Here is a 24,376-nt window from a genome sequence, read left to right on the forward strand (position 1 = left end):
GCCTGTGCCATGCCTGCCGGGATCCTGCCGTGCTCTCACCTTGATGATAATGGTCTTAACCTCTGACTGAACCTGTAAGCCAGCCCCAATTAAATGTTGTTTTTATAAGACTTGCTTTGGTCATGGTGTCTGTTCACAGCAGTAAAACCCTAACTAAGACACTGCATGACTCAGTTTACCTGGTGTGTCTGTGTTATACAGCCATTTGCACATGATATGCCTTCTTAGGTCCAGGATCTTTACTTTATAAAATGAGAATGCATACTTAACGCAAGGCTCCAACTTTCCCAGTTTGAATTCTATATTCAGACTGTGAAGTCAGAGGCTACCCACCAATTGTTAAGGGAGACATTGAGTTCCCCCATGCCAAGGCCCTGCTGACTGGGAAAGATGAGCTGAGTGTTCCACTCTTCCTGGCCACTGGTATTCACCTTCTTTCTTCACACCTTATGATAGGACTGATAATTAAGTTCAGAACTAACTACTTTCCACCTCTTTGCCACTGTTGATTTTCTCACAGAAATCCTAATTAACAACAAATGGCTGAAGGCAAAAGAAGAAGGAAAAATCAGCCTGAAGAAGAAAGATGTTACAGTAATCATGTCTGACTTACTTCTCAATTTATCTGTTTCGATTTAAGGGAATTTGAATCTGAACAAAAAGAGAAAAGAAACTAAAGCCTTTTTCTGAGCTGGGTAAAGGAAAATAGGTTACTATGGATAAAATGGACAAAATTGCTGCCTGCAGAATTTAACCTCTTTCCTGTCCTGGAAGAGACCTGTTGCATATCAGGGTCCATCCTCCCTCCAAATGAAGAAGAGTTAGCCCCCTATCAAGAACAACAGAACCTCTGAGTCAGGAATAATCTTTTTCCAGGGACACAAAGGCTTGCCTGCTAGATCATAACAGACAATTCCGCATCTACAGGTTTTAATGTAAGTACCAGAAAATGCAGACAAATCTACTTAAGTACTTTCCAGTTTAATTTTAGTTTTTATTCATATGTGTGTAGTATGAGTGTGCATATGAATGTTAGCATCTGTATGTACACACAAATGTATATGTGTGCATGCCTGAGGAGGTGACATCACTATCTTTTTTAAATGTCTCTCCAATTGTGTGTGTGTGTGTGTGTGTGTGTGTGTGTGTGTGTGTGTGTGTGTGTGTGTGCATGTATATGCATGTCAATGCAGGGTCTCTCACTGGACCTGAACCTCAAAGATTCTGGTTGCTTTAGCTAGCAAGTCTGCTCATGTATCCTTAGATGACCACCACACCTTTCTAGGTTTATTGAATTATGGGGATTTGAATGCCATATGTTATACTTGTACAAGCACTTTATTCACTAAGCCATCTCGTCAACCATTCAAATCTGTTTGAAATTCATTTCTTGACCATTGCCCCAAATAATATGTAAAGATGAGAGAAAATAAAGTGTTATTAATAACCAATCTCCACATGACGGATACTCATGTAGGGACAAAATCCCCAAACCAAGCACCTATACAAAACACATCATTTCAGTGTCATTTAAGTACCAAGAAGAGCCTCTATGAAAGATTACACTCCAGCCTTGTCAGATGAAAACAGCCACCTAGGCCATTTCTTTGGAGAAGGAAAGCTCCTCTTAGAGAAGCAGTATGCTCTGGGAATGAGTGAGGAATCATGAAAAGCTTTTAAAACGTATTTTAACGTTTTAATCTATTTTAAGATAAAATAGATGCCTCTCAATCGATGCCTATAAAGGAACCCCTGGAATCTTGAGAGTTATGTGACACAGTCAAGGATTTTACAGGGATAAAGATAAGTCTCTATAATTGGGGTGGTTATAGTAGATAACCAATGCAAAATGGTCCAATTTATACCTCAGGAGACAACCGAACAGGGAAGGCATGTCTGCTTGTAGTTGGAGAGGATTAGTCAAAGAAACCCTAAGAGATGTGACATTGCCCCAAATAATATGTAAAGAGGGGTTGAGGGGGGCATGATCCAATTTATTACAATGCCATGTGGAAAATATGAAAAAGAGCATGTTGGGCGACATTTAGGAACAATTACAGGCTGATAGGTGGCAACAAAAGAGAGATGTCTGAACCATAAGGTCTTGGTACAGGATTCAGTGAACAACCTAAATGAGCTGGGAACAGGTTCCTCGCCAGACTAAGATGTTAAATAAGCTTCAGTTCTCTCAGGCTGGGCTGCACCCCATGACCCATAAAGCCATTACATAACAAAGGGTGTTATTTTGAGCTTTTAAACTTTGCCAAAATGTGCAAAGACAGTGGTAGAAAACTAACACATCTCTCACTAGCTAATCTGCATGGGGCATGAAATTTTTAGACCTCCCCAGAAGGGAGATAAGAGGCTATTTTTATGGTTTCTCATAATCTACAAGCCATTTTCCCCAACTAGCCAGCTGACCTTAAGGCCATCCTTCAAGGGCAATTTTCACCAGACTATTATTTTTCCAAACTCTACGTTATAAAAGGAAACAAATAGTCCATTGAGTAACAGCAGAATAACCATGCTCTCTGTACACTTAGGTAAGAGAAGAGATACAGGGATAACAAAGAAGGAATGGCATTTTATTGTTTGTTTGCTGAGGTAGTCTCTCCATGAAGCTCTGGCTGACTTGGAACTCGATACATAGACTAGGTCTCCAACTGATAGAGATGTGCTTGCCTCTACCTCCCAAGTACTGGAATTAAAGGTATGTGCTACCAAAATGGCCCATCCCGGGAAATACCATTTTAAATCGCAAGATAAAGTTAAGGTTTTCTGTTGTGTTACCAGACCAAAAGTACTGCTATAATGTAGACTTCCTGATGCCTAGACTAAAAGGTATAAGAAGTAACAACAAATTTACTGAGAGAAGTGTAGGGAAGTGTAGGGAAATCATCAATTTCTATGGTTGTAGTATTAGTAAAAAATAAACTACTGAAAATGAAATTTTCAGTAATTTAAAAAATAAATCAGTTATTTGGGGAACTTCCTCTCTTTTTTTGAGTTACTGTACAAGGTAAATCAAATGACAGTTAACAGCATCCATCCAGGTATCCAGTGTGCCAGGCATGATATCTCGTTTCTTCTGGCTTAGAAATCTGATGGGATGCCTAGGGCTCCTCCAGCTGCTTGCCACTGACTACTATGTTGGCATGCTCCTAGCTTGTTTCTGCCTGCTTTGGTCAACTGAAGTTATAGTAGATTTACGTATATACAGATTCTCCTCTTAGAGCTAACAGAAATCCTTAGCCCTAGCATGTTAGGGCAGTTCTTAAGACCTCCAAAGAAATCTGAAAAACAGTGAGAAGTCATAAAAAGATAGGCTTAAGAACTTCCCACTGGTCACCTTGAGTGGCTTACCAATTTACTCCTGTTTTGGACCACTGCACCAATGCACCAGGATCATGCCATTGCTATCCCAGCATCTTCATTTAACAGGACTACACTTCCATTAAGAAGAAAGGGCATCACAGGGTCCTAACTACATGAGATTCCCAAACCCCACAAAATATGTGAGCTCATTCCTCAAAGCCCTGAACTCAACTCTGAAGTTTATAGTGACACTGAGCCTATGTGATCTGTTCATGGGATTTTGAGGCGGTTAACTTGGGCCAGAGATGCCAAGAAACATTCAATGTCACATTTTATCCATACTTTGAGTTCCTTATAACACACATATCCCTTGTTGTTTTACCTGAAAAGGATAGGATAAAAACTGTATCACACATTCATAGCCTTTAATATTCTCAACCTTCCTAATGCTGCAATGATTCCTAATGTTTCTCATATTGTGGTCACCCACAACCATAGCATTTTTGTTGCTACTGTTATGAATAATAATGTCACTATCTGTGTTTTCCAATTGTTTTAGATAACCCCATGAAAGGGTTATTAGACTCCCAAAGGTTTTGCAACCCTAACATTAAGGACCCCTGCAAGTTTAAGCAAATTAGAGTCTAAGAGAGAAGTCTGTCCGTGGCTAAAGGTATTTAGGTTTTCCTTAGGGAAAGCTCAAAGAGACTGGAGGTCACAGGGATGAAACAGATGGTAACAAGTGGCCCAAATGTGAAGAGGAAGGTGGAGTTGGTACAACTCACCCAGTGACATAGCATTTACTTTTGGGGGACAGGTCAAAGCGCCTCACACTTTCACTCCCCTTGCCCTATCAGAGTCAAGAATAGATAGGTCCAGAGTGGTAGCCTTTCCAAGGTATGGACTACTTTTTCCTCAGGTAAATAAAGTCTTGAATGAAGTCTGGAATAGATTCCATGTCTTCTCTGAACCACTATCATTCCTTGAACTAAATCTGAGTTTCTTTCATTGCTATGATATGATAAGGAAAAAAAAAACCTACAGGGGGGAATGATAGACAAAGTTATCAAGCAACTTATGCCCCACATCATCAGAATGTGTGTTCATGTTTTCCTTTGCACATCTCTTCTGTAGAGAGGAGCATGCCCCTCTCATGCCCCATGGAAGAAACAATAGCTTATTATACTTTGTTTTATCAATCATCATGGGTAGAACTTGGGACATCACCATCCAGACAATCTTGCTGTGTCAAGAGTCTCTTCTTATGTGTTCTTCTGAGAAGATGGAAAGAATACACTCTAGATTTTCCCAAAGACTTTAAGCTTAAAAAAAAAAATTCAGCAGTGAAAACTTGAGAACTCAGCATACAATTAGCCGACTGCTTAGATTTAGCATAACTGGAAAGTAATGGTATATTGTTGACAAATCCTTCTGATACTGGGAATTCTCAACCTCTTGTTCATTCCATCCATCAGATAATATAAGGGAGCCTGATCAAGGAAAAAAAATTCCTCTTGGCTTTTGGTAGAGAATTCTTAAATACTTTTCTATACATGACTCTGCTGGTTAAAACTTTAGTTAATCTCAAAATCCTGGGAAAAAAGTAACCATGTATTCCAAATATGTAAGGCTCACTATCTTTGGAATAAAGAGCTGTGGCATTAATCCTGGTAACAGCTGGATTAACTGCAGTATTTCTTTGTAACACTAGTTACTCCTCTCCTGAGGGAAGCTCTCTACTTGCTTGACCATAGGCTTTGCATTGGTTGTTTAAGTTTTATTGGAAGTGACAGGATTTATCATAATTGGCCATGTGTATTTCCCTCACCACACCTGTTAAGATTCCAGAGAGAAGCTTTCTATGTTTGGCACACAGAACCCAAAGGACACTTTTTAACCAACATGTAATATATACACAGCCTAGGTAAAACACATTACTTATTAGTCTGAGACACAAAAAGTCATCTATTATCATAGTATGTACTATATGAGCATACTAGATTAATTCAGGAATTGGTATTAAAGGTGGAGGGATATTATAATGATGCAATCAACCCTTAGACATAAAATATGAGACATATGTAAACCAGTAGCAAAGAAAGAACTGCGATTGGGGTTTGAAAGGACTCTAACTTGCTATTATGTAATAATAATAAAATGCTCTGCAACACTGTCACCTGTTCCAACTTGACAGCAGACACTTTGTCAAACGAGCTTTCAGATTTAGGCAAGGAAGGAAGAAGGTTAAATATGCAGAGATGAAGATGAAATTGATTCTCATTTCTATCTGAAAAAGATCACACCAAAAAGCTTTTGTGCTACAAACAAAAATCCAAACCAAAATGAAAAAAGTTAATAAGCGTTCAGATCTATGGCTAGAACTTACAAAACACATTCTTTTGTTACAATACAGGAAATAATTAATTTGGAACCCATAAATCTTTGAGGTGAAAGAAGTGGGTAAGGAGAAAGGGAGCCTGTGACATCTATTAGAAACTAGGCTCAATGCAACTAAAATTGAGGCTTCAAGAAGGGGAATGTCTACAAGGAACCTTAGGGCATAACTATTGTCATGTGTTGTGACTGATAAACTAGTTATAAAGAAACTACATAATGTGACAGTTTTAGTTCAAAAATTAGGAACCAAAAATCTAACAGTCTAAAATAAAACTGACAGTGACAACTGAAGGTTTAAAATTCTTCAAGGTTCCCTAACTGCCTGAGAAAAGTAAGAAAGCCACACCAGAGAAATAGTCTCTAATAGGGGTTGAAGGGGATGATGGGAAATAAGGAGTCCCACTGAAATTAAATTCAGGGCCCACATGTCTTCAATTGCTGATATCGTTTAACATACATTGAAAATGACTATTTTATTTTTTCATGACAGGGTTCATCTCAATAGCCCTGGCTGTTCTGAAACTCTCTCTGTAGACCAGGCTGGGATTAAATACACTGCCACTCTTCAGTGAAAATGACTTTTAAAGCTTCATCTCTAAGTCATATACCACACTCTCATCTTCTGCCAACAAAGGAAAGTTTATTCCTCAAGAGAAACTTTAAAAAAATAAAAATAAAAAGAATTAAAAGTAGCCAATAGAAATGAACTGGCAGGAAAAGTGTGGATTAGTGGAACAGTATTCGCTTAAGGTGCATAAGACTTTGAGTTTAAGCCCTAGCAGCAAAAACAAACAAACAGCCAGTTTAGAGAGTCTAATCCTGGTTCTGTCTAGACATTCTGTCTAGACATCTCAGATAAAACGAAAGTCCCACAAAGACAGTCACATCCTCATCCCTGAATGTTTAGAAAAATTAGATTGTACAGTAAACGGGGCTTTGGAATAACACCATTAACCTCCTGGTAGGGGTTGGGGGGGAGTCTCAGGTGGTCTCGATTAGCTGTGTCTCTCCACGTGGATTTTCACAATAGAGAGCCATCGCAGCAAACGGTCAAAGGAAGACATGGTGAGGAAGAAAGTCAGATGGCTGTGGTGCTCCTTCCTTTACCTGTGAAACAGAACCATGAGCCCAGAAAGGCTGGAGTCTTCCTACCTACGTATTTGATCAAGAACGTGGGTCCACTGACATCTTCCTTTTATGCCAATTAGCATTCCAGTCTACAGACATTTAATGAAACATATCTTCATTGCTTAAATCACTGAGTTTGTAGTGAAGTTTTTAATATTATTACTAAATATTACTAAATTACTAAATAACTAATAACTACCATCTCTACTAATTGCCCAGTGTAGACATAAAGAATCATGGTTTTTGGCCATGACTTACTAGCTAGGGAATGCCAGTCTGTCTATGCAGAACAAGCCTACCAGTAAAGGAGCACAACCAACACAAGAGGCTACCTCAGGGTCCAGAAGGTTGGAGTGCTTGTGAGCTAACAAAGAACCAAGACATTCGCAAAACATTCAACTAGGATGGTGACAGAAATGGCCAAATTTTCAGTTATTTTAAAAAGTGCTAAGTAGCGGGGCGGTGGTAGCACACGCCTTCATTCCCAGCACTTGGAGGAAGAGGCAGGTGGATTTCTGAGTCCAAGGCCAGTCTGGTCTACAGAGTGAGTTCCAGGACAGCCAGGGCTACACAGAGAAACCCTGTCTCAAAAAACAAACAAACAAACAAACAAACAAACAAACAAACAGTGCTGAATAGCTTTAGCAGAAATGAAGCTAAAGAACTTAGATGAGCCAGTAACCCTAATCCCTACCCTGACCACTCTAAATCTTCCAACTAGTACAAAAGGTCCCACAGCCTCTCCAAATGGTACCATCAGTCAGCACACTTCAAATATATGAATCTGTGGAAAACAATTCAAACTTAAACCGTATCAGGGTGAGTTTGATGAGCAGCTCTTGATGTATAGAAAGATGCTCCAGTACTTTCCTGTGAGATAGAGTGAGATTCTACCACAAATCTAACTGGTAGGCTGGTTACTCAGAGCCACATCCCAGGCCTCAGAGCAGAATAGCAACCCATGATACCAGATCTGCTTTCAAAAAGCAACTCCTGAAGAATTTGCTGTTATGGAATCAATTTAGGATGCAGGTGTGGAAATCTGGATTTCACAGTAGTCTGTAAAGACTTATGCTTGATTGCTATTAGCATTAAAGAATTTGTTGGTAATATGGACATAAAATGTCCCTCTCACCCTTAAAAGCAATCTCCATGTAGCAAAAATAATGAAACAGGGGGACTGTGCAACACATAGTTTAGAATCGTCACTGGTTCTTGCATGCTCACAGGTCACCTGTCCTCCCACTAAAAATCCTTAGAGGTTTACTTGGCTCAGTCATCTATCCCTGCCATGAAGAGGAGGGCCAAGGAGCTCATGAAAAGAAATCAAATAGGCCTACCATTCAACTCAGACAGTCCAGTCATTAGTATTTTAAAAGTTGGTACTTGTTGTTGTATATGTGTATGTGGGCATGTATGTCATGGTGCATGTGTGGAGGACAGAGAACAACTTTATAGAGTTGATTCTTTTCCTCCACCTTTACATGGGTTCTAGGGATGGAACTCAGGATGTCTGGCCTGACTAGCTTGAGCCTTTGTCTTCGGGGCCATCTTGCCAGCCCATAGCCTTCATAACCAAGATTATACACACGTGTTCACAGAATCATTGTGTAAAAATAACCTGAAATTGCAAATAACTCAAATTCCCATCACCAGGTGAATAGATAAATGATGATTAACGTGGATAAAAGAGCACTCAGCAAATATAGTAATTGTTAATATACATGAGGTAATGATGAAACCCAAAGCAATTACACTGAAGAAAAGAAGGCAGATGGAACGGTTTATACAATGCACTGATACAATACCTTACTAAAACTCAAAACAAGAGAAAAAGAACAAATATACCAAGACCCAAATGGTCATAATCACCTTGAAAGAAATGTTATTTGCTTCTTGTTTCTTTTCTTACCTCTTATTTATTTCTTACTTCTGCACTGATAGGGCTTGAACCCAGGGCCTTAAACACTTTAGGCAAGCACTTTACCACTGAGCTATGTATCCTGGCACTTCTTATGATGTCTGCAGTTAGGACCTTAGTTCAAGTTAATTTCTACAGCAGCAGTGGGTAGGAAACTTTAAACAGATCCAGTGCTGAGAATCATCACACCTTAAGTTCTATGTTACAGGGGCCCCATGTGCAGTTGTCTGAGACTATAATGAATATATACTAGTCACACATGCAAGGTGAAATCTTTATGAGAGTAGTCATTGCTTTTAAACATGAGAACTGCTACCCTCTAAATTGTTCAGAACACATGTTGGATCATATTAGATAGTATTCTAGTTTATAAATATGTAACCTTATTAAGAATATTGACCTAGTTTATAAATCAATTCATTATTTTAATCAAATTGTAGTAATAACTTTCATGTGTAGACCTTAGTCCAATTTATAGGTAGCTGATTACAGACAGGTAAGAGTGTTCACTAGTTCACCCAAGAATACACAAGTTAAAGTTCCTATAGAAGACAAAATAGAGTTGACTGTAACAATACATAACTGTTATCTTATACTTCAAACAGTACAAGTTGTGTAGAATGAATGGAAGGCAGGGGTCTAGTTCATCAGCAAATCTCTTGCTCAGTAAGTACGTGACCCTGGGTTCAGTTCCCAGTCCTACAAACATAGACAGATAGATAATAAACAAAGATTTTAAAATCATTATATCCATGTCTCAAGTTTTATGATTTTTGGGTAACAAAGCATATGTTTCTTTCAGTTCATCCCTGACATAATAAAGTTATGTGCATGGGAAGAGGACATGAGTGAGCGTGAGAGGGAGTTGACAGGGCAGGGGTCATAGATGATTAGAATAATTAGGATGCATTATGAGCATTATGGAATTGTGAAAGAATCAGTTGTATTGAACAAAAGCCTTATTAAACTTGATTTAAACTTGCCTTATTGTTGCCTGACCCAGTTTACCCTCACGGGGGTAGCAGCTAAGTAGCTAAGAAAGGGAAAGAAGTTTGGGGGGTTGGGAGGTTGACTTTGGAAGAATTTCAGGTCACTTACTGCCCTGTCAATGTTGCTGTGTTTTATGGAAAGATGTCTTGGAAAGACTTGTGTAACCTGTGCCCCCATCACAAAATTAGATCTCTGTAGCCACATACACTAATATTTAGAATTCTCTATTGTGACAGACATGTCCATGACAAGGGGAAAACCTAAGCTTGCTTAACTAGCACATCAGGAAATGACACCGTAGACATCCACACACTCTTCTGGACTGTGTCTTGAAGCTGTCTCAAAAGGGGTTATACCGTTTACAAACAAGTTGTGTTTGTACTTCATTTCTCCTTAATGTTCAGAAAATGTTTCCCTGTGCTCTGAGTTCAAAGGGAAGCAAAAAGGCCTTTAACTTTCCATTAAAAATGAATTCATGAAATGCATTGATCTTTTCTGCTGCAAAACCCTAGAACTTTACCTTTGGTAATTTTGTGTAGCATCCCTGTGATACATTCATGCACATTTATGTTATATTTCAGCTTTAATATCCACATTTCTATGAAGATGGCTTCAATGTTACTGACAAACAACATAAACTTTTACTCCTTGCAGTATTTGCACCCAGTTGAGATTCCTGCCTATCAAATGAGCTCCACAGTCCTATAATGAACATGCAGGTATATACTTAGGAAAATTAGCATTCACATGAAGAAGGAGAATTAACCCATTAATCTTTCCAGATTATTGATAGGTACATTTCTGTCATTCATCTCATACTACTGGTAGTTTTATTTTTATTTATTTTTTAGATTATATTGGTGTTAGTTTCCATAGAAGCCTTTATTAAGCATCATTTCATGTTTTGCTATGCAAACAAAAATTTTATGCATCCGATTGCTGGTTTGAAGCCTGGGGGTACTGAGATAAGGCTGAGTGATTTGGAAATCACTGAAACTAATTAAAAAGTGCTTTATGCAATGTCCACATCACTGCTTAATTAGTTGACTACATCAGGGGATTTGGAGATGTGTTGGAAAAGCACTAACTGACATGGTGTAACTTCAGTAATTTTAATCATTGTGAGAACAGTGGAAAGAGTGCAGTTATGCCAATCTCTCATTCATGTGCAGCAAGAGACTTAACTGCTAAAGGGATTTGTATGGTGTTGCTAGGAGAATAGCACTTTATCATTCCTAACAAGCACTGGACAGGTCCCTGGGATGCTTGTTGGGAGAGAGCTGGGCTAGAAAGTACCTGGAGCACTGACTCGTTTGCATTTCTGTTCACTGAGGGATGACCTACCTTAACCTCTGAATCTTTTGCAAGGAAATTATACAACCTGGATTGTATCACCACAAGGGATTGGTTCCAAGATAATCCCCTTCTACAGACACCAAACCCTAAGGAGAGTTAGGACTTTTGCATAAAAGATTAAGTAAAATTTGAATAAAACTTAGCATATCCTCCTGTATATTAATATCAAATCTCCACATTAGTTATAATGTGGAAGTCAGTGTTCATTCTATGGTGGGGTTACATGGTTATGGATAATTACAAGGGAAAAATCTGTACACGGTATTGATTCAATATTTCTAGAGAAGTTTCACTCCACATTTTGTTGAGCGTCCAGGTGTAGAACTCACAGGTCTACTGTACTCACACAAATTCGAGGTGCCAGTAATTAGTGTCCTGTCCAGCCAGAGAAAGACAATGAGATTGATCACCTCACAGAAATACAGCTTTTGAAGTTGTAAGTTTAACATAACTACAGTCAAGGTAGAAAAACCATAGAAAACTAATACATAATTCTTCATCCTCTGTACACAATGTTAAAAGACATTAACTTTTTATTACTATAGATGCTCTCATATTTTTGTCTGCCAGGCATAGTAGGACACACCAGAAAGCCCAGTACTCAGGAGGCAGAGGCAGGTGGACCTCTGTGAGTTTGAGGCCTGTCTGGTCTACATAATTGCATAGTTAGTTCTGGCCAGTTGGAGCTACAAAGTGGGACCCTGTCTCAAAAAATGAAAAAGAAAGAGAAAAAGAAAGAAAGAAAAATGGAAAAACTATGCTTGTAATGTTTATTTTATGCAATTTATCTGTCCATCAACAATCACTGTTGTTTTCAGTATTTTTATCTTTTTATATGATTTTAAGTATTTTATATGATTTTTCAGTATTTTTATCTTTTTATATGATTTTAAGTCATATACATCTTATTTCTCATCCTTCCCATACATCTGAAGTTCTAGACAATCAACACATTAAGCAAGATGCTTTCTATACAACAAGAAACTCTTTTCACTCAAACTCTTCTGTTTTAGATATTTTTCTTAAGTTTCGCTTCCAGAAGCAGAATTTATTTCCAGAAGTTAACCCAGAAGATGTGAGCATTTCTCAGACCTTTGAAAATAAAATGTTCTAAGAGTCAACTCCTATCAGCACTCTGTGTGATACTTAGTGTTCTGTTCTGATTGCATTGTGATAATCGCAATGAGTGTGCAGTTCAATACCTCCCATCCAGAAGGGTTGCACTCCCATGCTTCTGACACTGTAGCTTGGCTTTATGGTCCCCACTTAATAGCTCTGTAATATTCTCTTCCATAAAAGAACTACAATTACTTAACCATTCTGATTTTATTGTTGGACATTTAGGATGCTTCCAATTTTTCTTATTAAGAAACAATGAGTAAGAAGCCTAGGGTTTTCCTTGGCTGTTGCTGTTTCTATTTTAGATGGTTCCTTTATGATCAATTCCTAAACATGTCATTACTAGCCTAAAAGTATAGTAGCGTGGGTTTTTCTTAGAAACACATATTATAGTTTTGTGGTAGGACAATGCATTAATTAAGAGCATAAGTATACTGGACTCACAATGTCTTCAGCCTCTTTTCAAATCTACCCCATTTATAGTCACAAAATTGTTTTTTTTTTTCTTTCTTTTCTTTCTCATCCCTACCAACAGGAAGCAAATGAGAATGGTGCTTTTTAATTTAGTGTACACTTATATTTGTCTCTTGTCCAAAGTATAACAAAATAATTTGGTAAAAATGCTCATGACTTTAGTTAATGACTTGTACGATATTGATAGTTAGTTCTGTGCTACAATGAAGATGTATCACATCTCAAAACACACATTAAAATTAATTAGGATTGATAGTATTAAGTTCCTTTAGAAATTGTATCTTCAGACCAGGTGGTGGTATGCCTTTAATTCCAGAACATGGGAGACAGAAGTAGATAGATCTATGAGTTTGAGGCCAGCCTGGTCTACAGAAACAGTTCCAGGACAGCCAAAGCTACACAGAGAAACCCTGTCAAATAAATGAAAACAAACAAACAAACAAAGCAAAGTGGGCGGAAAAATGGATCTTTAAGAGATGTCAAAAAAAAAAAAAAAAAGAGATGTCATTGACTACATTGCAAAGGGCGTTTGATAAAAGGTTAGCCCCATTGTCTGTCTTCCAACCTGATTGGTGCTTATGCAGTGCACAGGATGATGAAGATCAAGGGCAGGGTGAGACATATTCCTTGTAGACTTGCAGCCTCGAACCATGAACAAATGAAACTTCTTCATTGATAATTTGCACCATTTGTAGAATTCTGTTACCACAGCAAACAGAAGAACACAGCTGGCAAGATAGCAATCTAAGTCTCCTGGCAAGAAGAGCAGTACCTCACTAGCTTGGAGACTGCCATTCATTTTTAGACTATTCTGTTTTCAATAATAAGTTTGTTTGTTTGTTTGTTTGTTTGTTTGTTTGTTTGTTGTTTTTCAATTTTGTAGCGTTTCCACATTGGGTTAACTTGTCATGTTAGTGAGATCAGAGAAGAATACTCCAATTCAGTTTCATCCACAGTAATGTGGTCTATATGTAGAGATAGATCCTAATTTATTTTCATTCATTGTTTCCTAGGATAAAACTTCTCTTTTTCCCTTTGGAAGTTTGCCCCAAATGGAAATTCACAATCCTGAATATCAACCAAGAAACTGACTCTCAATCAAGGTTGGGGAAAATGTTATGTTTGCCCACTTTTGCTCTACATCTGCTCTGTGTAACAGGCTGGCTTAGAACTTATACTATAATTTCTGTCAGGCTCACCACACCCAGTTTTTCTCCAACCTCTTAAATCTCAATTAACCTTAAATGTAGTTCTGAGACCAAACTTCCAGGACCTTAACCTCCTCCCATTCTGTTTCTCAGAAACCTGTTTCTATACCATGAAGCCATCTGAGCTTGCCTCCAGAAAAGACAGCATCATGTAGGAGGCAAGTAATGTGTTGAAAATCTCTGAGATCAGCAATTCCCAAGTGTGTTCCAGTACATGAGCCATGTCCAATATAGAGCAGCAAAACTTCTCAGATGATCCCTAGAATCATGAAATAAACAGATCTTGTTGTTTAAGCCACCAAGCCCCTTGTGGTCGCTTCTTATAAAGGTGCACTGTAACAGCAGATAACCGATGACCGTTTTCTACAACCTTGCAGTTTATGACCCTGACAGAACAACAGTTAAATTCAATTAAGAAGCAGAACTTCCCAGCCCAGGGAATGTTCAGTGCAGGTTTGTTCCCTCCTGAGAGGAATGATACAATATTACACCTTGTTTTTTTTTTGTTTTTTTTTGTTTTGTTTTGTTTTGTTTTGTTTTGTTTTGTTTTTCGAGACAGGGTTTCTCTGTATAGCCCTGGCTGTCCTGGAACTCACTTTGTAGACCAGGCTTGCCTCAAACTCAGAAATCCACCTGCCTCTGCCTCCCGAGTGCTAGGATTAAAGGCGTGCACCACCACGCCCGGCCTTAATCTCACAGAACAAAGCCAAATATTTGTATAGTTCAGGGAGAAGGAGGATATTATCTAAGGCAGGGAAGCCACTGCTCAGGAATTCTGGTGTGCATAGAAGTGATGCTAAAGATGGAACCCATATATAGCCATGGCTTAACTGGGCAGGGCTGAGATCTGTGAGGTCCCCTGCTTTGTGGAAATGTGGATCAAAGTTTAGCTGGAAGAATAAAATTCTCTAACCTTATATTGTATCTACACACTGTAATTTCTCGTGTTACTGTCATATAGAGATGAAACCCTGACAATAATTTCATGCAGTAAGCACAGAATATACCTGCTTTCATATTTCCTGTCAATACTTTTATCATTGTTAATTTGTCCTTTTAAGATCCCATTTTTGTTATTTTTAGTGTGTGTGTGTGTGTGTGTGTGTGTGCTTGCATGAATTGGAGTTACAAGTGGGCCCTTCACAAGACCAATATGCTCTCTTAATTTCTGAGCCATCTCTCTAGCCCACTAAGATGTGTTTTTATATTTACTTATGTGTATCTGTGTGAATATGTGCACATGGATGTGCTGGTATGCATACTGCTTCCTTTTTTTATTTAAGTGGAGGCCAAAAGAGGATGTCTGATGTCTATCACCATTTTCTACCTATTTCTACCCAGGCAAGGTCTCTTCATGAACCAGAAACTTGCTTTTAATTAGGTCAGAAGCTAGAAAACTTCAGTGATCTTGCTGAGATAGGCTTATGAGCATTTGTAGGGATATCCAGTTTGTTACTTGGGTTCTGGGATTTGAACTCTGGTCTTCATGATTGCAGAGAAAGAATCTTAACTGCTGAGTGACCTGTTCAGCCTCAATTTGTCTTTATTGTTTTGTTTTTATCTTTTGAAACAGCTTTTCTCTGTGTAGTCCTAGCTGTTCTGGAACTCACTTTGTAGGCCAGGATGGCCTCAGACTCACAGAGATTCACCTGTTTCTGTCTCCCAAGTGTTGGGATTAAAAGTCACTATACTGGGTGACTTGTCTTATTTATACCAGGCTGTTAGTTAGCACTATCATATGTAGCAGCCACAAGTCTCTTAATCATGTTTAAATTTAAATTAACTAAAGGTAAATCAAAATAATTTGTGACACTTCAGTGTCACAAGCCATAGTTTGGTGTCAATAGCCACATGTGGCTGGAGACTACATTAGTGGGCAGCAAAGAGGCATAAGAGTTTTACTAATGTAGTGACCTGCACTACTTCATATTGTCTTCTATTTTACTGACTCCATAGATGAAAATTTGATTGTCTTCCAGGTTGTTTTGAATAATTCACAAGTTAGCAGTTTGTGTAAAATCTTGTTGAATATGCTGACTGAAGATGACAGCTATGAGTCGATCACTTTTATGGCATGATAAAATTTCTGTCAGGTTGATCTGTCTTGTGCAGATCAGTGACATCTAGATCCTCAGAGCAGGGCCATGCTTGATAGTCTGTCAGCCAATGCCTTTAGCTCATTCAGGATCTTATTCAGGATAAACTGGGAAGTGAATCTTAGTATTCATGTTCCCCCTACTGCATGGTCCACTTCCCAGGCTTGGATCTTCACTGTCCCAGGATCTCCTCAATAATTCCTTCCACCTTTCCTCTGTGCTTTTACTTTCACTGGTTCCAACAACCTAGCCTCATTATTCTCCTTCTACCAGGCTTAGGTTTGCTCTTATTCTCACATGTTCTTCCTTCTAGAGAAACTCCTGCTTAATGTCAGGGTGTGGCGGACACTCATAACCTTCACATCTTTAGTCACCTTCCCAGTGAGATTTCCTTTGCTCATCCTTTCTAAACTGTAATCCTTGAATTCCATTGGTTCTTACCTTCTCTATAGTTCTTATGATCAGAGAATAATAAACACATACCCTCCCCTGCTTCTGATGCTCCTGTCCTCCTCCTCCTTCTTGTCTTCCTCCTCCTCCTCTTCCTCCTCTTCTTCCTTCTCCTCTTAAACCTTTTCTAACTCTTCTTCTTCAGTCTATTTCCTTACATTGTGCTGTAAGATCCTTACATGTAGGTTCTTACTAAATAGTTATTGAGTGAAAGAAATATATTTTATATAAATATAATCATCTTCAACTTTTCTTTTAAAGATAAGAAAAACAATTCTATACCCTAAGAAAATACAATTCAAATGATTATTTAATTAAGAATTGTCTCAGCATTCGGAGATTGGTAGATTTAATAAGATTAAGTAAGAAAGCATTTCTTAGAAAACAGAGCAATGAAAAGTAATACAGCGTTAATTGCCAAGTAATGAGATTCAGGCATTGTGCTAATTAAGAGGCTCTAATTCCATTGTTTCTGGTTACTACAGAAAAATATAGAAATACTGCTACTGGTCATTCTAAATAGCTTGGGTTTGTAAATAAGGAGAGTGCTTGAGAAGATTTATTGGTTTTTGAAAATATTATCCTCTATGAGTCTATTTTGGAGGGGAGAAAGTCAAACCCATGCATGGCGGATAGGTTCGGCCTGTAGTTCTCACGCATCCCCCTCTTTCCACCTCTCTGATAGGCTGTATTTCTTAGTCTCCCTATAAGCCATGCTGCAGATGCTTTAAAAGCCCAAATTGAAAATAGGTCTACACCAAGCAATTCCACCAAGAACTCTTAAATATTACCAATTTAGACGTATCCTACTCTATTTACATATACAGTCATCATATCAAATATAAATATTACTCAAAATAGAATATCTTATGTCATAAATATTGTTCTTATCCTCTTTTGCAAAAGCTCATTATCTTGGATTATTTTTCTGTTTCACATTGATTTCTCTCAAGAGAATGCATGCTTCTAGGTCATGAGCCATAGATCAGATCTTTCTCTTTCCAATTGCTTCTATGTACAAGTTCTATACATGCAAGTGATATGAATAATTAATTTTTAGGCTATTCTAAGTATTTGCTAATCTAAACCCAAGAAACCTACACCTTTGTCATGCAGTTTAAAAATGGTGCATACACACACACACACACATGCCTTTGATATCATTGTGGACACATCTTTATGCTATATAAGCTTGGTATGAACCACTGGTTTGAAATGTCACCATGACAGGGCAAAGACAACTTATTTACTTTTCCATCATAAAGTGTACTGGAAAATGGCAGAAAGCAGCAATTCCCTATGCAATAACGAAAATTATCATAATAGTTACAGTGTTGTGGAGTATGCGTTAACTAATTCCTAGGGAGAAATATTATTCTGTGTGGTCCACCAAGCCCCTGAACACCTTGGAAGGACAAGCTCTCCTTTGTGCCTTGAATGAGCAGTGTAGAAGCAGCATCTGCCTAGCTAGAACCCACATCTGTCTATAGTTCTTGGTATCTGTGCCCACAAACATCATGTTGGTTCTGTGGCCTAAGATGATACCACCCACTCCTCTCCTGACCATCACATTAAAGCTGTCACAGAGGAAAGAATCAAATCAGTGTTGCTTATATGTGTCTGTGTTTATTGTCCCCTAAGTATGTACTTTCCCCTCTAGCTCAAATACTAGATGTCTGGCTGCTCTGTTTGCCTTTTATCTATTTTTATTATCTCTTTTTGCGCAGGCTAGTCTTCCTAACATATGGAAACATAAATCTCATAGTGGGAGGGGAATATATACATTTACTTTACTCAAGCTGTTTTATAAGCTAAACTTTCATTCCCACACACACACCAAGAACCCCCGCTGCTGCCTTTGGATCTCATTCCCATTAACAATCTTTAACAGAACAAGAGATGATGGCCCACCCCAAACTGTCACTTTATCAACGGTTACCTGTGCAGACTTTTTTAAAGTTGGGGTTTTCCAAGAGGTGTCCAGGTAGGCGACACTGGAAGCGATGTTGCCAGAACTCAGGGAACCAAGGATTCCTCGTGTTGGTGTCCAGCCTCAGCTTCAGAAAGTAGTCATCAAACGACCTGACCTCTGGAGACTGCAGCTTTATTGTGATTCCCCCATTGGCTTCCACCTCATAGCCTTCGATGACTTCATCTCTGTCTGCCCATCCATCACTAAAACAGTGCAGGGGTTGGGGTGAAGAGAGAAGAAGACAACGTCTCATGAATGAGTTCAGAGATATCTATAAACAAAACAATTTATAGATGCCAAAATCTACTTTAAACCACTGTGACTCCCCAGCATGCTTCAGCCTTACTAGACAAGAAAGAGTTGTGGAAAGAGAACCTCTTGCATGTGTATTTGCAAAATAACAATCATTTGCATTGGTGATTACAGCTAAAGTTCACTGAACCTTTTCTGGTCAGAAGATTCTACTAATCACTTTCAAGGATCAGAAATGAAAAGCTTTCAGAAATCATCCAAAGTTTCATTGGGTCCAGGCAATGTGGTTCCCATGTCTAGTGCTCAAAATGCTAAATAATAAAAAAGCACCTCTTAATAACTCGCCACTCCAGAGGCAACAAAGCCCAAGAGCTCACATTCTTTAAAGTAAGCATGTAACATGTGTGGGGGAACCCTGCAGGTAGTCCTGGCAGTGAAACAAATGTGAAGATGTGAGGATGAAGATTCGGTTCAGAAAGACTTTATCAACCTGGATCGAAACTTCAGAGATTCTGATGTCCCATGAACTTTAGCTGTACTCATGGACACTGTCATGATGTTTATCATCATTTTCCCTATGCAAATACACGAGCAGGCAGTTTATTTCCAACAAATTTAAACACATTATAATTTGGGAGGAAAATCCTGTAATATAAGTTTCCAGCACACAAGGAATGATAATTTCAGTAAAATATAACCCAAGGTACATGTCATTTCTTCCAAAAAGATGAGTTTTAGAGATAACTTATCTATAAGGGCCTGTGGTAGTTTCAATATGCTTGGTTCAAGGAGTGACACTATTAGGGGGTGTGACCTTGTTGGAGTAGGTATAGCCCTGTTGAAGGAAGTGTGTCACTGTGGGACTGAGCTTTGAGACCCTTCTCCTAGCTGCCTGAAGATGTCAATTCTTCTCTTGGAGGCCTTTAGATCAAGATGTAGAACTTTCAACTCCTTGTATGACATGCCTCAGCCTGGATGCTCCCACGCTCCCACCTTAATGATAATGGACTGAACCTCTGAACCTGTAAGCCAGACCCAATTAAATGTCCCTTATAAGAGCTGCCTTGGTCATGGTGTCTGTTCACAGCAACAAAATCCAAACTAAGACAGGGCCTAAGAAAGGGTCTGGCTCAGTCTCAGTTATACAGATAGCATAAAAGTCATTTGGGCTATTAGCCACCTCTGGTCCTGATTGTGGGAGCTTGGAGGAGCCTCTGGCTATATCCATATGGTAAGGGTTATATAAACTATTAAGTATTCCCAGTTCTGGTTGTGATAGTTTGAGGGAGCCCCTGATTATAGGGGTCATTTTAATAACTAACCACCTCTGGTCTTGATTGTAGGAGCTTGATATGGCCTGGCCCAACAGATAAAATAGATCACTGGCCTACTAATCAATTCTTTTTTTTTTTTTTACTTTGTTTTCTTTTTATTTATTTACTTAATTTTTTAAAAAAATATTCATTTATTTTATGTGTATGAGGCATTACAGATGGTTGTGAACCACCATGTGGTTGCTGGGAATTGAACTCAGGACCTTTGGGAGAGCAGTCAATGCTCTTAACCACTGAGTCATATCTCCAGCCCATACTAATCAACTCTGATTCCCAGCTTTCTAGATGGAAGAACAAGTTGTACATCTTGCCCATTGGAAAGGCAATCCTGCCTGCTGAACATTCTTGGTCTCCCTGGAGATATGTGGGTGCAAGGACCTCTGGGCTGTGTTTACAACAAAAGTGGTTTCAACATTACAGTCAATCCATTACAAGAGTGGTATGTTATGAAGTAAGAGATTAATTTTGCAGTGCTTGCTCCTGGGATATTATTCTCATTTGGCTTCCACAGAAGTGGCTGGAATATTTTCTCAGTGCTATCCCAAAATAATAGCATTTATGGGAAACCACCTCCCTCTCAAATATAAAAGAATCCTCCCACTCACTAAATCTAGTGGGTTGAATTTTTAAAATGAGTTCACCTTCTAGAACATTGACATCTCCCATGAGTGATGTGGTATTCCACTGAATTCAAGTGTTTCTGTGAACTAGGGCTAAGAGGATGTCAGTAAATATGGTACCAAGAGCTGAGCACACAAAAAGTCATGCTTAATCCAAGACTATTATTGTTATGAAATATAAAATAGCAGTATAATGCGGTATACTGTGGTAAGGGGAGTAAGGGGGTACCTGCCCGACCAATGCCAATGTCGTGAGGAATCACACCATGAGACAGACCTAATAAAAAGTTTATTGGGAGAAGGGAGGGGAGCAGGGACATCAAAAGAGGATAGAAACAGAGAAGGGGGCAGAGAAGGACAGAAAGAGAAAAAAGAAGAGAGAGAAAGAAAGGCTGCCTGGGAACCCATGGAGACAGAGAGTGAAGAAAAAAGAGGGCCTGGGGTAGTGAGCAGTCCTCTTCATACACCTGGCTCATATCTGGCAGGCTGCAGGCGGTGATGCAAGCTGTTGCTAGGTCACTGTTGGGCTGGGCAGAGCCCAGCAGAATTGTCTGTAAGCCAATAATTATGTGAAAACCACTGGACTTAACTGTACAGAGAAATAAAGTGGTTTGCAAGTGCCAAGGGAAACACGGGGGGTGGGGGGATCTGGGTTTGTCTATCATTGCTTATATAAATTAGTCTCGTAACTTCTCACAGAAACTGCTAAGCAAAGTTCAGCATACATTTCAAAGGAATGGCTCCCAGACCTAGGAAGAATGATATCCTAAGGTTATAAAACCTGGCAAGCAGTTGGGAGATTACATCTCAAAGAGGCAACAAAATAATTCATAAATACAGGTGTGCCGAGGTAAATGTATGAATAATGGAAGTCAGGACCTGCCACCCGGAAGCTTACTGGAGCTAAAGGGCATGTTAAGACCATCTTGGCCAGACAGTAGAATTATTCCTAGACATGCAGACACAATAGTGTGGCGGCCTGCAGTGAAATGTAATGTTATAGATTCTGCTACAGGAAGAGCCTTGTTTGCTTTTCACAGAGCAGGGAACTGGGCTGAGTACATTTGACCAGCACAGCTCACTGCTTGTTATCTGGGAAAATGTTTCTTCTCTTTAGCTGAACTAATTGGTTCAGTTCCTCTCTAGAGGAACCACTGTGAGCTAAATTTTCAACAGGTCCAGGGTGGTGATAGAGAGACAACAGAAAATGTGTTTCATAATTTAAGGAATTTTGAGGCACGATGTAGCCTAAGCAGACCACAGCATATCAGCATGCCTCTAATCCCACAAGTAAGAACACTTCACAGCCCTGTGCACACAGCCCTGCACACACACAGCCCTGCACACACACAGCACTGTGCACACAGCCCTGCACACACACATCCCTGCACACACACAGCCCTGTACACACACAGCCCTGCACACACACAGCCCTGCACACACACAGCACTGTGCACACAGCCCTGCACACACACATCCCTGCACACACACAGCCCTGTACACACACAGCCCTGCACACACACAGCCCTGCACACACACAGCCCTGTGCACACAGCCCTGCACACACACAGCCCTGCACACACACAGCCCTGTACACACACATCCCTGCACACACACAGCCCTGCACACACACAGCCCTGCACACACACAGCCCTGCGCACATACAGCCCTGTGCACACACAGCCCTGTGCACACACAGCCCTGCGCAATACAGCCCTGTACACACACAGCCCTGCACACACACAGCCCTGCACACACACAGCCCTGCACACACACAGCCCTGTACACACACAGCCCTGTGCACACACAGCCCTGTACACACACAGCCCTGCGCAATACAGCCCTCCGCACACCCCTTTCCTTTAGCTGTGTTTACATCATAGTCAAGGTGATACTAAACTTCCACTGAGAATAAGATATGTTATTTTCTGCCTACCTTACTGTCACACATTTCTGCCATTTTTAAAGGTAATTTAGATTAAAAGGCAATAAATACAAAAACAGATATGAAACAAAAATTACAAATCATACAAGGTTAAAGAATGGTCAGTATCACCATGAGGAAGAGCTTGAGAGAGCAGCCTGGTGTGTGTGTGTGTGTGTGTGTGTGTGTGTGTGTGTGTGTGTGTGTGTGTGTGAACATGCACATGCATCTGTCTGTATGTCTGTGTGTGAGGGAGAGAGTATGTATGTGTCTCTGTGTGAGACTTTTTGTGTGTGAATGTGTGAGTGTGAGAGAGAAAGTGTGTATATGTGTATGTGAAGGTGTGCATATATGTGTCTGTGAGTGTGCTTGAGAATATGTGAGTGTGTCTGCTCTGTCTCTCTGTCTCTCTCTCTGCCCCCACCCTCTGTGTGTGTGTGTGTGTGTGTGTGTGTGTGTGTGTGTGTGTGTGTGTGTGTAAAGTGATCTATATCTGACTTAAGGACTCAACGTTAGTCAGGTAAAGAGTGGTAGAGAGTTGGTGCAGTAAGAGAGTGTGGCACACGCTGGGATAGCTCAAAGGTTCCAGCTTGAGGACCAAGGAATCCTCCTCCTTCCTCCAGCAGGGAAAGAGCAGTACCCGTAACTGATAGCTCTGCTATCACACTATCACAGAAGATGAGAGCTTGTCAAATTGATTTAACAGATTAACTTATTCACCTTTCTTCTTGCTCAATCTACTAAGATAGGCATAACCTTTAAATACATATTTAACTGTCTCCTGGAAAGAAATACAAATCATGATGAAAGGCAATAGGAATACATTTAGTTTATACATTCAAATAGATTGATATTCACATTGTCACTACATCTACAGTGGCTGGAGTTTTGAACTACAGTTCATGTCTTGTTCAAAATCAGAAACAAATCAAAACCAGTTAGACTTTCCAGGACTTCTATCTAGAGTTAAGATTTGGAAAAAAAAAAAAAAGAATAGCACCTTAAGGAAGAGAATTACTTTTTGACATAGGGGCTAGGTTGGATGTGTTTATTTATCTTTTTGTTTACAGTCTATTTTATAAATGTATAATCTTATCATTTTAAATAGCCTATGAAAGAAAATTGTTTATTTCCTTGCTTTCTTCCTCTTCCCTCTTCATTCTACTTCTCTCTCCATCTTCCCCATCTTTCCATCCCTCCCTATTTTCTTTCTTTCGTTATGTTCCATTTTTGTAAAAATAAAATATAACACAGTACTCCAGGAATCAGAAAAATTTTGACCTCCATATTTTAGGAGAACCACTGGCAGTTTAGCTAGCTGGAGCAGGAGTTGAAAGCTTTCCCTCTTACTAAAAATGGCTCCCCTCCAAAAGTTACAGCTAGTTTTAAATTCAAAAGGTCATAAAACAAAGGCAACAAGGAACGCCATAACACATCCATTCAGACAGGAATACTGGATGAATGTCCATTTAAGTGGTAGGTCATAAAAAAAAAGAAATATTATATGTGAATTTAAACTGTTACCAGTAATGTACAAGAAACTTTTGCTGTAAACTTAATATGCCCCAGTACAGGGGAACGCCAGGGCCAAGAAGTGGGAATTGGTGGGTAGGGGAGCAGGCGGGGGGGGGGGGCGGTATAGGGAACTTTTGGGATAGCATTTGAAATGTAAATAAAGAAAATATCGAAAGAAAGAAAGAAAGAAAGAAAGAAAGAAAGAAAGAAAGAAAGAAAGAAAGAAAGAAAGAAAGAAAGAAAGAAAGGAGGGAGGGAGGGAGGGAGGGAGGGAGGGAGGGAGGGAGGGAGGGAGGGAGGGAGGG

At 39.4% G+C, this 24,376-nt stretch overlaps 1 protein-coding gene across 5 annotated transcripts in view; it reads right to left on the bottom strand.

Moving 5' to 3' along the window:
- Grm1 (glutamate receptor, metabotropic 1) overlaps positions 1-24,376 on the bottom strand; it is a 396,324-nt gene that overhangs the window by 78,107 nt on the left and 293,841 nt on the right. For all 5 annotated transcript variants that reach the window (XM_006512549.4, NM_016976.3, NM_001114333.2 and 2 more), the window contains one exon: positions 18,394-18,629. In XM_006512549.4, coding sequence (XP_006512612.1) covers positions 18,394-18,629 — 236 coding nt within the window. The remainder of the gene's footprint in view (positions 1-18,393; positions 18,630-24,376) is intronic.

The sequence above is a fragment of the Mus musculus genome, chromosome 10, assembly GCF_000001635.26.
Source record: "Mus musculus strain C57BL/6J chromosome 10, GRCm38.p6 C57BL/6J".
NCBI lineage: Eukaryota > Metazoa > Chordata > Mammalia > Rodentia > Muridae > Mus > Mus musculus.